This window comes from Poecilia reticulata, chromosome 18, assembly GCF_904066995.2.
Source record: "Poecilia reticulata chromosome 18, P_reticulata-male-v2, whole genome shotgun sequence".
In the NCBI taxonomy this organism is placed as follows: domain Eukaryota; kingdom Metazoa; phylum Chordata; class Actinopteri; order Cyprinodontiformes; family Poeciliidae; genus Poecilia; species Poecilia reticulata.
Genome location: NC_088847.1, coordinates 840008 through 853461, shown reverse-complemented (window position 1 = coordinate 853461; position 13454 = coordinate 840008). Strand labels below are relative to the sequence as shown.

The 13454-nt window shown below is 39.8% G+C and overlaps 1 protein-coding gene across 17 annotated transcripts in view; it reads right to left on the bottom strand.

The window, feature by feature from the left end:
* ablim2 (actin binding LIM protein family, member 2) overlaps positions 1-13454 on the bottom strand; it is a 148657-nt gene that overhangs the window by 24437 nt on the left and 110766 nt on the right. For 7 of the 17 annotated variants that reach the window (XR_014084615.1, XM_081599318.1, XM_081599321.1 and 4 more), the window contains 4 exons: positions 12617-12734; positions 11931-12218; positions 11248-11319; positions 470-577 (listed from right to left, as the gene is read on the bottom strand). Coding sequence is in view for 14 of the 17 variants with exons in the window: in XM_081599318.1 (XP_081455444.1) it covers positions 470-577; positions 11248-11319; positions 11931-12218; positions 12617-12734 (586 nt within the window). In the remaining 3 variants the exon portion in view is untranslated. Of the gene's footprint in view, positions 1-469; positions 578-2251; positions 7206-11247; positions 11320-11930; positions 12219-12616; positions 12735-13454 lie in introns of those variants that run through there. The other 10 variants (XR_014084617.1, XR_014084616.1, XM_008434842.3 and 7 more) reach the window with 7 other exon arrangements.

The following is a 13454-nucleotide window of genomic DNA, read 5'->3' as shown; positions in this document are numbered from 1 at the left end:
AGTAAAATTGACACTCACTTCAAAGACAGGACAGGACTTTATGTATCACAAAATCTACTTCATTTTCTCACACCTGTGCCAAAATCACAAGTATTTTTTTAATACGACAGCAGCAAATTTATTTTAAACCAATGTTTTGGGTTAGCTAATCTTAATTAATCAACTCTTTTCATCTACTCTTGGATTGGGACTCTTGTCAGTTAATCCACCATCAAGGTTAGAGATACCATCACCTTCAACACAGACATGAATCGTAACACTGTTTTGCTCTTGGGTACTAGCATGTAAATATAACAAATTTTCAATATTAAACCATTACTGATCTAATTATGGTCATTATTACTAAATATGATGAAATTAATTTTCATCAAATTGATTAGTAACAAATCCAGAACTCATCTTATACTTCACTTCTTCGTCATTAGAAAATATAAAACAGTGGCCAAAAATGAACAGCACTGTGGCCTACCTGGTATGTGGAAATGCCGGGGAGCAGCCACATATGTCGAAGTAGATGAGGGAGATTTGCCATCAGAGTAGGTGGATAAACTCGGAGTACTCCGACCGCTTTCACTACCTCCAATGGATTATGGATGTTAGAGATAAAGGGAAAAGGGAAATGGAGGTTACAAAGGTTGTGGAGGAGGGGAAACAAATATAGCTTTATGGAAAGCATATTTGCAAAAACCAAATGAGAAAGTCTGGCTACAAACACTTGTCCTAGTGATTTGATAACCCAACCTATTATGTACAGGAAAATGTCCCCCACAGCATCCCACCACCACAGCCTGAACCGTTGATACAAGGCATGCTTTCATGATGTTGACACCAAATTCTGACCCTAACATCCGAATGTTGCAGCAGAAATCGAGACTCATCAGAACAGGCAATGTTTTTCCAATCTTCTATTGTCCAATTTTGGTGAGCCTGTGCAAATTTTAGTCTCAGTGTCCTGTTAGCTGATAGGAGTGGCCGGGTGTGGTCTTCTGCTGCTGTAGCCCATCCACCTCAAAGTTCAACGTACTGTACATTCACAGATGCTTTTCTGCATACTTTAGTTGTAATGAGTGGCTACTTGAGCTACTGTTACCGTTTTATCAGCTCAAAATCAGTCTGGCCATTCTCCTCTGACCTCTGGCATCAGCAAGGCATTGCGCCCACAGAACTGCCGCTTACTGGATATTTTCTCTGTTTTGGACCATTCTCTGCAAACCCTAGAGATGGTTGTGCATGAAAAGTCCAGTAGATCAGAAGTTTCTGAAACACTCAGACCAGCCCGTCTGGCACCAAATACCATGCCATGTTCAAAGTAAAGTGGCCCGTAAGTATGCTCTGCATCCAGAGAAACGTGGAGAAAGTTGGAGCATGTGACTGAGTATGAGAGAGTGTCAGCTGACTGTACGCAGTCTCCTCCACATAGGGAAACAACTCATTGGCAGTACTCTGGATGCAAGTAGATGAGATCACCAACAGAGTGTAATGTAAGTGATCTGATTTACACCATTACACACATGCTGAGAATTCCACACATGAAGTTCAGAAAGCTGCTAGTGTCAGCCTAAACGTAGAACAGATCCTCTACACAAAGAAAATACTTAGTGGTGAAGATATTTATCACCAAATGACCAGTGGGAACACACAGGGCACTGTGTTACATCTCCTACTGAAGAATGAAGAAGGAATTGGGTTAGCATTAAAAAGCATGGTTCAGTACAAGCGTTACATGACCCTACAAGCCAGCAATAGATATCAAATTACATCCCAGTCCACCCTGTATATCTGCACTTTTTATTTTATCTTCTGAACTATCATGGGGAATACCACATGGCTCAAATTTGAAACTCTTCAATTTCTACTATACCTGCTGCCACTAGGCACTATTTTCTACATTTTTCTGACAGTTACACATGTAGATTCTACAATTTTATCAAAAAAAGGTCACAACAGAAGAGAAGGTTTTTTTTTTGTCAGTGACTCAAGGGTGTTTTCATACAGTCCAATGGACTCGATTCAAATGGGGAACAAAATTTCAAGACTAATATTTCATCTGGTACAGTTCACTTTCACACTGCACCTTGGGCGCCGCCAGGAGCCTTGGGCCCGATGGAATACCCCCCCTGTCCCCTTGCTGTAACAATTTCTTGAGTCTATTTGACCAATAAAAGGTGTCAAATTTTAAAGGCTTGCAACTGTCTTGTTTTCTTTGGATACTAGCACAATATTTACTGCTGGTGAACTTTACATGTAACAGTCCACATTCTGCATGCAAATAGGTTGCTTAAATTTTTTAAAAATTATATTTAGTTTACTGAAATGTCTCTTCCCATGAGCAACAGTCATAGGCAACATGCAAAACATAAGTAAAGCAATTCAAACTTCTTAAAAAATGCTAGTTGCATTTCATTCAAGCTGCAGTATACAACTTTAACAAAAAATATGTTCTCTCTATATTTGTTAAAGCTGTCACCGTGTCGTGACAGTCTGCTATGAGACAGATAATCTGTGAAAAAAATCAGCCTCCTACAAGTCCTCCCTGAATTACTATTGCTAGCTAAAGTAATGCAACGTTCCGGCCTAAAACAACCAATCAGAACGAGGAGGAGTGTCGTGGCGCTGTCAATCAACCTCACTCACTGCTGTGCTAATGGCGGAGAAACAACTTGTCGTTACAGGAAAACTGTTTATCTGCTATCAAGCTATGATAGCTAGACTGAGCATTCACAACAGGTTGTGCTAGCTGCAGCATAGCACACAGCAAGGGGGAGAAAGGATGAGCAGCTACATGAGATTGTGATTAACAGCATTAAAACCCGTCTCCTGCTTCTGATTGGTTGTTTCTAGATAGCACTCGGAGAAGGCAGAGGGAAATACATTTTTCACAGATTATCTCTCATGCCATACTTTCACAACATAATGACAGTTTTAACAAATATGTCAAAAAATATATTTTTTCATAAAAGTTACATAATGCAGCTTTAATTTCACTTAGGAGGGACGGGTCAGGAGGGACATGGTAACAGATATCTGCAATTTAAATGGAAGTTAAGGTACAGTGATCCCTCGCTATAACGCAGTTCACCTTTCACGGTCTCGCTGCTTCGCGGATTTTCTTTGTACGTTTTTTTTCACAGTGCATTGGTGTTTTGCGTCCTGATTGGCTAAAATGTACGTAATACAGATTGGCCATTCAGGAGATGGAAACAGAAACATAAATGCCTGCTGAAAAAAACTGTGGCCGGAGGCTTTGTCGTAGATACAGCTGTGAATCTCGCGGGGCAGCTTGGAGGAGAAGCTTTAATGACATGACTCCGGATGACATTAATGCCGTGATTGAGGCACACGTACATCCGCTGATCTGAAAACAGGCTTTGTTCTTTGGTTTCAATGTAGAGTATTTAATTGTGCTGTGTAATAATTGTAAGAAATAAAGGTAACTCTACTTCGTGGATTTCACTTATCGCGGGTTATTTTCGGAACGCAACCCCCGCGAAGAACGAGGGGTCACTGTAAAACTGTTTGGCTGTCTCAAGTCCAGACAGAAGCCTGTTTTTAATTATCATTATATAAAGATTGTTTGAATTTCTGTCAGTAATAAATATATTGTTTTTGTTGTGTAATTGTAGAATGAGCAAAGACACAGAAAAATTTCCTATAGACTCACTGGAATTATACTAACTTGTCACTGAACACAGTGTTGCTCACCTTTTTCACTGGGACAGGGGTGAGGGCTTATTCTGGTATCGTGGTTAGAGCTGCTGCTGACTGACTCATCTGTTGTTAAGTGTGGTAAAAGGTACAGTGACAACTTAAATATGTTGGTATATGTTGGTACTTTTTCTCTTAATTCATTAAGTTCTAGTGAAATGGAGGCAAACTGTAGTCTTTAGCTAAGCTAACTATGCTAAATGGTTGACAATTTCACACAGTCTACTCACCTCTCTTGGAGAAAAACTGGGTTACAAATTGACACTGTTGTCTTTTTCTCTCTATATATATATATTTTTTTTTGAAAACCTGTCTTTATAATTTTTCTTAGCAGCATAGTAAATGTCACAGTAGTTCTGGTGTTCTGCTCACTGCTGCTGAACACGTCACTGTCATGCGCACCAAGCAGGAACAAACCATTTCATGCAGATACAGGGGGTGTTCAGTGCAAGTATGGATGTGGGCTTTCAGGTCTGAGAGGGGTAACATTTAATTTTCACTGCTAAAAACAATTTTTAATAAAAGAATATGATTAATTTTGTAATTGGCAGGGCCCAAAATTCTTTTTATTTCTATGAACAGAAAAAATAAATAATATGTACACATATATATTTATCAGAGACGTGGGATCAGGTGAGGCAGAGCCTCAGCTGTCATCATGAAAAAATAATATAATCATTTATAAAGATATTTTCACCCTGTGGTTTGTACTATAAAGTACCTATTTTTCATTTAATTTAACCAAATCTGATGATTTTTTTTCCTTCATAATCGTTGAATTTTCTCATTTTCCCATTCAAATGCTTGGAAGCGAAGCCGGTGAGGCAGCAGTTAGCTGAGCCTCACCTGGGATTGATCAACTTCTCGCTAACTGCACCGGTTGTCATTCTATGAGAGCATGCTCCTCCTGTCTGTATGTCGACAATAAAATGGTTAAAAACATTTAATGTATGAACTGATTTTCCATAATTTAGCTTATGTATTTAATGTACTGTGTTTTTATTGTCACCAACTGTGTGTGTAACGTGTTTCGTGTGCTGAGGAGCGATTATACACGGCAGAGCACAGACTCGAGGTGAGGCAGGCAGTTCTCGTGCCTCATCACTGGAGGCGCTCATGATCCCAGACATTGTGACTCCACAACTGCAGAGTAAGAGACGGTAACAGCGAGCTAGCCATGCAGAAGCTGCACTGATACAGAGAGGGGGAAAGACGTGGTTTTGAGTTGTACTTTAACAGTTTGTCCCTTTGCTGTTAAGAACAGCACGAAATTAATAATATCTACATGTCTAAGTTTGATTGAGGTAACGGAATTATTCTGCGGCGCGGCTAAGCATCACATTTTAAAGAATAGTCGTTTTGTACGCATGCGCGAAATTTCCTTATGTAAACAACAACATGCAGGGGTCTAGATTTGTAAATCCGATTATAATTAAGTCGGTGCCTCACCAGCTATGAACCTCACCGCACGTCACTGATATATATATATATATATATATATTGCAGGGGGTGGGGGTTGCCTGTTGGTCAAGGGCCGTTGGAATTGTCCTAACTTTCCCCCTCTATATAGCACCCCTGCACTGCACTGTCAAACAAACCAAACCCTTTAAGCAACCTGTTGCCACCCTCACCTGTGGTGACGCTGTACCAAAAATCACTGAAAGAAACTTCTTCATGAAATGTAGATGAAGTGGCATCAAATAATAGCATTTTTAGGATTTTTCTTTTGTCTCTGGTAGCGCTAGGCATGCACTTTTACCTTGGTTGTAATTACCCAGAATGACCTGTGCTATAGTCTGCTTTCTGCTTTTGGAGCAGTCTCCCATCAGCTTTTTAAAAAATTATTATTTCCTTTATTTAACCAGGCAAATCCTGTTGAGATCTAGATCTCATTTTCAAGAGGGATCTGGGTAGAAGTCTGCAATACACAACAATCTGGTTACAAAAACTAATTATTACATATGCACACGTGTAAAACAATTTAAAAGCAATGACACTGGTTAATAGAATCACATTGCATGTTTTTAAGAACCGATGGTGTTCACATATGCATTCGAACTGCTCCAGAGTTCACTTCAACCGAAACGAGGCCTACGGACCAGAGTTCACTTTTTTGGTCTGCATCAGAGTTTGATTACACATTCACCAAAGGTACAAATGAACTGGACTTTCTAGGCAAATAAACTGGAGTTTGATGAAAGCAGACTAAACAGGGCTGGTGTGAATGCACTCTTAAAGCTGCAGTATGTAACTTTTTCGAAACCATGGACTTGGCCTGAAAATTTGAACAAGTTCATTATAACCTAATGGGTAGAAAGCTAATCAGAAAATATTGAGTATAACAGATGTTTTGGTATTGAAACTGCTCATGTCTGTTTTATAAGAATTTGAAGATATTATATGAAATGTGCACTATTTTTTATAATCAAAATATGCTGTTTGATGCACTGGGTCAGAAGAGAGGTCAGGAGAGCTCTGTGCGGTTCAGGAAACAGTTTGAGGCAGTTTGAAAAGAGAAACACAGATAGCTGATAAACTTTGGTCCTGCTTTCTTGAGTAAAATGTTTCTGTATGAAATGAACACATCTATTGTTTGTACCCTGGGGAAGTACGCAGAGAGAATGGCTTAGACAGCAGATAGATTCATCCCTGACCTTAACACCTGCATGGTGTCTGGTGTACAAACAGCACGTAATGGCATATGCAGGCAGAGACCACCTCTAAAACAGTACATTGAAACTTATCAGACAGTAAAGAACACGCCTTGATATAAAAGTAACTGAGCTAAAACAACCAGTCAGATCACTGGAATGGAACCGTCTTTTTTCCTTCCACATGCAGTGGTCTCTTCATCTTCGTATTTTGCATTTTGCTTCCTTTGTGGCTTTGGTATCTGATGACCATGTTGAGCTGTTGGTGTGATTTTTAAGTATTTGATTGTTTGAATAAATTCTGGTTGATTGTGAAGTTGAACAGTGACTGTTGTCTTTGTGGTTTCACTTTTACACATGAGATTAACTGACCTGGAGAGACGAGATAACAACGAGCAACAGGTAGAAAATTTCTCATTTCTCAACACAAGTCAGCATTAGCAGTTGACATTTTTTGCTTTACACTGTGTAACATTTCATCTGTAAGTTTTGACATGGAATTCATGACCTCCGATGAGGGATTTACACCAACAGCGACGGGCACGGTGAAAGGGAAGCCATGGTAGGCCTGTCTGAGATCCATCCATCCATCCATCCATCCATCCATTTTCTGCCGCTTATCTGGGGTCGGGTTGCGGGGGCAGCAGCTTCAGAAGGGAGGTCCAGACTTTCCTCTCCCCAGCCACTTCTCCCAGTTCCTCCGGGGGAACCCCAAGGCGTTCCCAGGCCAGCCGAGAGACATAGTCCCTCCAGCGTGTCCTGGATCTTCCCCGAGGCCTCCTCCCGGTGGAACGTGCCCGAAACACCTCACCATCGGGCATCTGGTAAGGATGCCTCCTGGACTCCTGTCTGAGATAGCCCACAATAAAATAATTTCACCAAATCTAAATGAATTTAATTCTGATCCAAAAAATGCGCTGCCGCTGTTTGCTGCACACCTCCTTTCACTCAAATTGGATACAGGCTGACCTGTATAGACACTTATATGAACCCCCCGTGTGGAATTATTTTCCCTTGGTGAACGCCACATCAAGGTAAGAGTTTAAAGCCCAGCACATTTGCTCTGGTTGCACATCTCTGTGTGAAGTGCAGGAATAACTTGTAGTCACGTTTTCAGAGGTGCGCATTGAGGGAGCGGTGAGAATGATTTATCTTTGTGAACAAAGAACTATATGTGATGTTAACACGCTGCCCTCCGTTTGGCTCTGTCTTCCCTGTAAAGTTTATGTATACTTTCCCGGTTGGCCAGAGTGTTAGTGGTTAACCAACCAGCGCTAACCTCATCATGCATGTTCAGCCCAGTGAGGAGCTTCCGCGCTCTCCTTGTAGTTACACTTCACGCTGGTTTTATATTATTATACTGTATATATATATTTTTTTAGTATTATTCTTCTGGTTACATGACAGACCAAACCATATCAAAGCTTTGTCCACTTAGTCAGCCAGAGCTAATGCGTGCAGCCGCGCTGAGATCTGAAAGTCTCGTCCCATAAACCTGGGCAACCAAAACAGTTTCTGTGGCCCTTATTAAAAACAGACATGAAATGGATGAGCTACTAAAGCCACATTAGTAGCATTAAATTAATTAAATCTCCAGTTTGTTGCGCATCTCTTCGCGCAGTGCAGTAGATTTAACTACCATATTTTTCGGACTATAAGCCGCTACTTTTTTCCCAGGCTTTTAACCATGCGGGTTGTAGCCCGGTGCGGCTTTTCTGTGGATTTTTATTCAATCACCACTGGGCTCTTTAGCAGGAAGTGAATCATTGGAAGTCACAATTGGAACTTAAAGGAGAAAGCGCTAATTTTAATTTAAAATAAGCACATGCTAGCAGTAAGCACAATGGAGAAATTTCTTCAAACTCATACCCCCTCATCATGGAAACCAAATACAGAAGTTCATATGATGCAGCTTTTAAGTTGAGGGCTATCAATCTGGTAGTACAGAAGGGAAATAGAGCCGCTGCACGTAAGCTCGGCGTGAACTGATCTATGGTTCAACGAAGACGCAGGGCTGCATCCTTGTGAAAAACAGAGAGTGGCGGAGATGAGATACCAATGGCTTAGTGCGGCTTATATATGTAAGTTTCCAGTTTTTTGTTTTTTTTGTAGGTGCGACTTATAGTGAGGTGTGCTCTATAGTCCGGAAAATACGGTAATCATACAGCCTGTCCAAAGTTATATGAGGCCTGGATCAGAATTTGATTTAGGGGCCTCTCTTGGTGCTAAAAACATCAGCACCTTTAACAGCTTCTGTGTTTGATTTAGTGAACACACACACACACACATATATATATATATAACTTGAAAGAAATTTCACTTCCTGATTTAATACCTTGAAATTTGGCTTCTGTCTCTTAAAAAACACATCACAACTAGGCCTGTAGCGATAAACGATAAATCAATTAATCGCACAATAAATTAAACTTATCGACCTCATTTTAATTATCGGTTTTATCGTCTCTTTCCTGCCTTTTTTTTTTCTTTCTTTTGATGACACTGAATGAAAAAAGGCTCAACTCCGGTGCTCTGCACTGACCCTCCCTTCCTCATTTCCTTAGTGCAGTGCTTCTCAACTCCAGTCCTCAGGCCCCCTGTTCTGCATGTTTTAGATGTCCCTCTATTCCAGAACAGCTGATTCAAATGATTGCATGACCATCAAGTACTGCAGAAGCCTGTTAATCACCCAAATATTCAATCCAGGTGTGTGGCAAAAGGGAAACACCTAAAATATGCAGGGCAGGGGGGCCTGAGGACTGGAATTGAGAAACATTTCCTTAGTGTAATGTAAAAACCTGAGACCACACATTAGCCGATAGAAATCCTAGGTATAACGGTTCGATCGGGTTCGATCGTGCCGTGTGGTGTCCAGCCACACAGCCATTATTTTGGACTTGTAGCCCAAAATAATGGCTACAAGTCCAGTTAACTAATTTTAATATCAGGCATTAATCAGTGCTTTACTAGAATCTATCTGTGATGCATGTGGCTCAGAAGAACAGCTGAAAACTTACCGGGTTTATCAACTGCTGTAGCAATTTGGCTCCAACTCCTCTCTGTCATTTCTATATTCTTTGCACGAAACGTTAAATAAATGTTAATGTTGTTTCCACATATTATCTCCAATGTCCGCCGCTGTTTGGAATTCCCCTTGTAATTTTCCTTTAGAAAGCGCAGAGGAGAATCCGTGCTTTCTGATTGGCTACCCGTCACATTCAGTGAAGCTCCCAGTCGGGGAAAACCCCTGATTTAGATCCACGACCATCTAAATCACATTACAGGATGATTGGTTATGAAATCACCAACGTTGGCCGATCTAAGATTGTCTTAAGGGGAAAATGGGGGCAAAAAATTGTTTAGTGTGAACTATTGCATTAGGTAGTCGGATGTGCCCATCTTCTCTATTTAAATCTAGTGATTACTGAAGGGGAATATAGTTCACAGACTTCATAATCTGCACTCTTTTCTTTGAATGCAGTATCTATTTCCACTTTGACTTTATGTTGTTTACTTTTTATTCAACTACGTTTTTTGCTAATGGAGACTGAGAATCCTTTTTTTTTTGGTTGTTTTATTTAGTTTATTTAGTTTATTTAGTTTATCAGTTCTAGTGTTATGTGTTCTTTTGAAAATAAAGTGTATCTATCTATGGCAGGAAATATCGTGCATTATGAGTTATTTCCATTAAATCAGTGTCAAAAGGTATTGAAACAATATTATCGTTTATCGCAATAATTTTTTAGACAATCGCTCAGCAAAATTGGTTATCGTGACAGGCCTAATCACAACTCTACCTTCAGGAAGTCATCACAATAGTCCCTCTCTGATAACCCTTTAACAGTGGTTTTTACCAGCATTGCACTGAGAAGTAGCTACTAGCTAGTCTGTAGGAGCTTGGACACTGCACTAGATGCAAGGCGGGACTAGATCCAACTATAGGCATTTTACACATCTGAATGATTGCCATGGACATTAAAGGATTTATCAGACATGAACGAAATAATTAAGGAAAACTCCATGAATATTTTTGATGAGGGAATAACATCATGATGTACAGCTCAAAGAAGTCGTTTTGGAATGATGCTGCCCCATTAAGGTGAAATTGAAATTCAAAAAATTACTGCAAGTAATCTTTGGAAGCTGGAAAGGGGATGTTTATATTCAAAAAATTTAACATGAACTGTTTCAAACTCTAGAATTGCAATTTAGACTACTGGGCTGAAGTCGCAAGATAGTTATTTGAAAAAGGTAGAAAAGGTACATTTGTATAAAAAAGTACATGACAGCAGCAACTTGGTTTGATTAACTGCATAACACAAGAGTACTTCTGGAACAACACCAGACAACACCTAACAGAAACAAGATTCTTGAGTCAAAAGTGAGGTGATCTGTCCTTGTGGAAAATCTTTAACAAAACGATTAGAAAAATAAATAAATTCAAATTGAACCAGTTGTCTGATATATAACAAGACACAGCTAGAGTTGAACATCAAGAAGATAAGGCCATATGACACATATCTAGGGATTATTCAGTTATTCAGATTAATAGTTGATAAAATGTCAAAGGCTTGCAAACAACGGGGACAGTAACCTAAACAGATGGACACAAAATGAAATCCCCAACCTTAATAAAGATAAATGTCAAATGAAAAAGCATCACAATTAGAACTTTTACACAGAGTTAAACCATGCACCACAACACCATGTCCACAAACACAAGTGAACAGAGCAAGCAGAATACAAGAAGTCAATGGTCCTGTGAATATGCTTTGAGGAATCCCATGAAACTCAGCAACACCACGATACCAAACAACAACATCACAAAATCTCCCAACTACTCCACAAGGGGGAGAAGAGACACAAACAAGAGAAAGACTAATGGTGTCTTTACCGTTGGGAGGTGGTAAATTGAGATGCAGGGATGTCCTAGGCTTAGGACCGGGAACGGGGTCCTGTTTGAACCCTGAGGCGTGAGGGACATCAAGCAATGGGGAGAAGATGAGGCCCAGGAAAATTGTTGGACAAGCCTTTCAGCAGGGGTTTCAGAGGGTGACTAGTTACAGTGCTGGTTTGTGATGTTGATTTTATGAGTGTGTGATATCGTGAACAGCATTATCAGTTTCATGGCTTTAGTTTTAAAAAAACAAAGAACATGAATCTTCATGGCTTAAAAATAGTGAATATAGCCCCATGTAATAACAAGATTTTCTGTTTCCAATGGTAGGTCATCAATCTATAGTTAAAGAATTCACAGATTAAGAGCTTCCAACACACAATGAATCCATGTTAAACCACAACCCAGGGTTAACAGTTAATTCAGAAAGCCTTTAACAGCACTCCCATTCATGAGGACCTTGGTGGTAAGACGAAAAACAGAGTTGGCAGGCATGTTGCTGCTTTGTTGAAATCCAACAGCATCTTTCCAAGAGATTTATAGCTTTTCTACTAAGGTTTGACAGATTTTAGGTATGTCACATTACAGCTTTTGCTAGTTTGTTTTCCTATCTTAAGGCTGACAGCAGCAACAATCCCAGCAACTCCTCCAGTCACTCCATCTCAAACATGCTTTGATACCTCTGAAATAAGGGATGTAGTTGTGCTGCTGGAGCATTGCCAGGGTTGTAGGGTTCAGCTGTAAAGACAAGCTTGCACTGCCACTTAGTGGTGTTGGTGAGTACTTGCCAATGCCTACAGCACCCACACTCCCTTCAGCCCTGCCAGAGCAGTGTGCAGGGAGGGAGGAGGTATCCCTTGCCAAGGTGGAGGGGTTCCTTACACAACCCAGGAAAGGTTTAGGTGAAAGGAGGGAACTGGAATCACGGGCCAGGCTGCTGTATTTAGCACCCATGTGTACTTCTGGTCCTGGATGTCCAATTACATAAGAAACGTGGAAATATTTGTCAAAATCCTATTGAGTTGTCCAATTCTTCAGTCCAAAGAACTTAAAGTGTTTTCACAAATATGTTCTAAGTTAGATAATTACAGTTTCCCAAAAACAACAACAACAACAACAACAAAATGCCATTAGACATTTAGATCATGTCTATTGGCACTTTAATTCAAAACTGGCAGTTTAAAATGAAAATGTTTAGATATTGTTACTATTGCTTTATTTGAAGGAGATACATTGAGAGAAAACACTATCACCAGCAGCGATGAACATCCATGGCGATATTGCACAAACCAGATAGAATCTCTGTTTTACAAATCAAGTTTACTCTTTCACAGGTTAAAGAAGCACAGTACAATTGGGTTATTACCTGGTCTGCTGTAGTTCTGAGGGGAACGGGACGGGGTGTACCGTCCATACCCCCCCAGAGAGCTGTTGGAACTGGGGCTTGAGGGCCTCCGCTGACGGGGTGACTTCTCCCCATCACCCTGGATACAGAAACAGACAAGAGAAAGTCATCTACCTGCCTTTGTTCTGCGCTGCAAACAAAGCCAAGAATGTAGTGAAATTCCATAAATGAAATACTCCTGATGAATGAATGAAAAAAACAAGAACAAAAGAACAAAAAGGACAAATGATTTGATTTCAACACATTTATAAATATACATTTTGACAGAGTTTACCCTAACATTTACATAAACACAGAGTTAAAAACTAACTGCCCATCAACCACAGAACACACAACTTTGTTAAAATACCAGAGAGAGAAAAGCTCAGTCAGAATTTATGTGAAATTAAACATAAATTCAGATTTTAACGGGGAGGGGTAAAATCCATCAAACATACTCCATCAAAGTATGTTTACTTTGATGGAGATTACCATCAAAGTCAACATAGTGTCAATATAGTGCCAACTTTTTCCCCTTTAACTGATTAATTTATTTCTTCTACTAGTATAAATTGAAAATTTTGCCTCTCTAATAAGAAAATTCAACAATTTCCACTTATTAGCTTCTATTCAAACATTAGTTTGTTAAGGCTTTCTATGTAGGAAAAATATTGATATCTTTTATAAATACAGTGTTTTGTGGTCAATGTTATTTCACTATTATTTTATTAACGTTGGTTGCCAGTTTGGATAACCTGACTTCCTATCAAGCTATAAGAATGGAGGAACAAAATGTCTCAGACCAGCAGCACATAGGTGG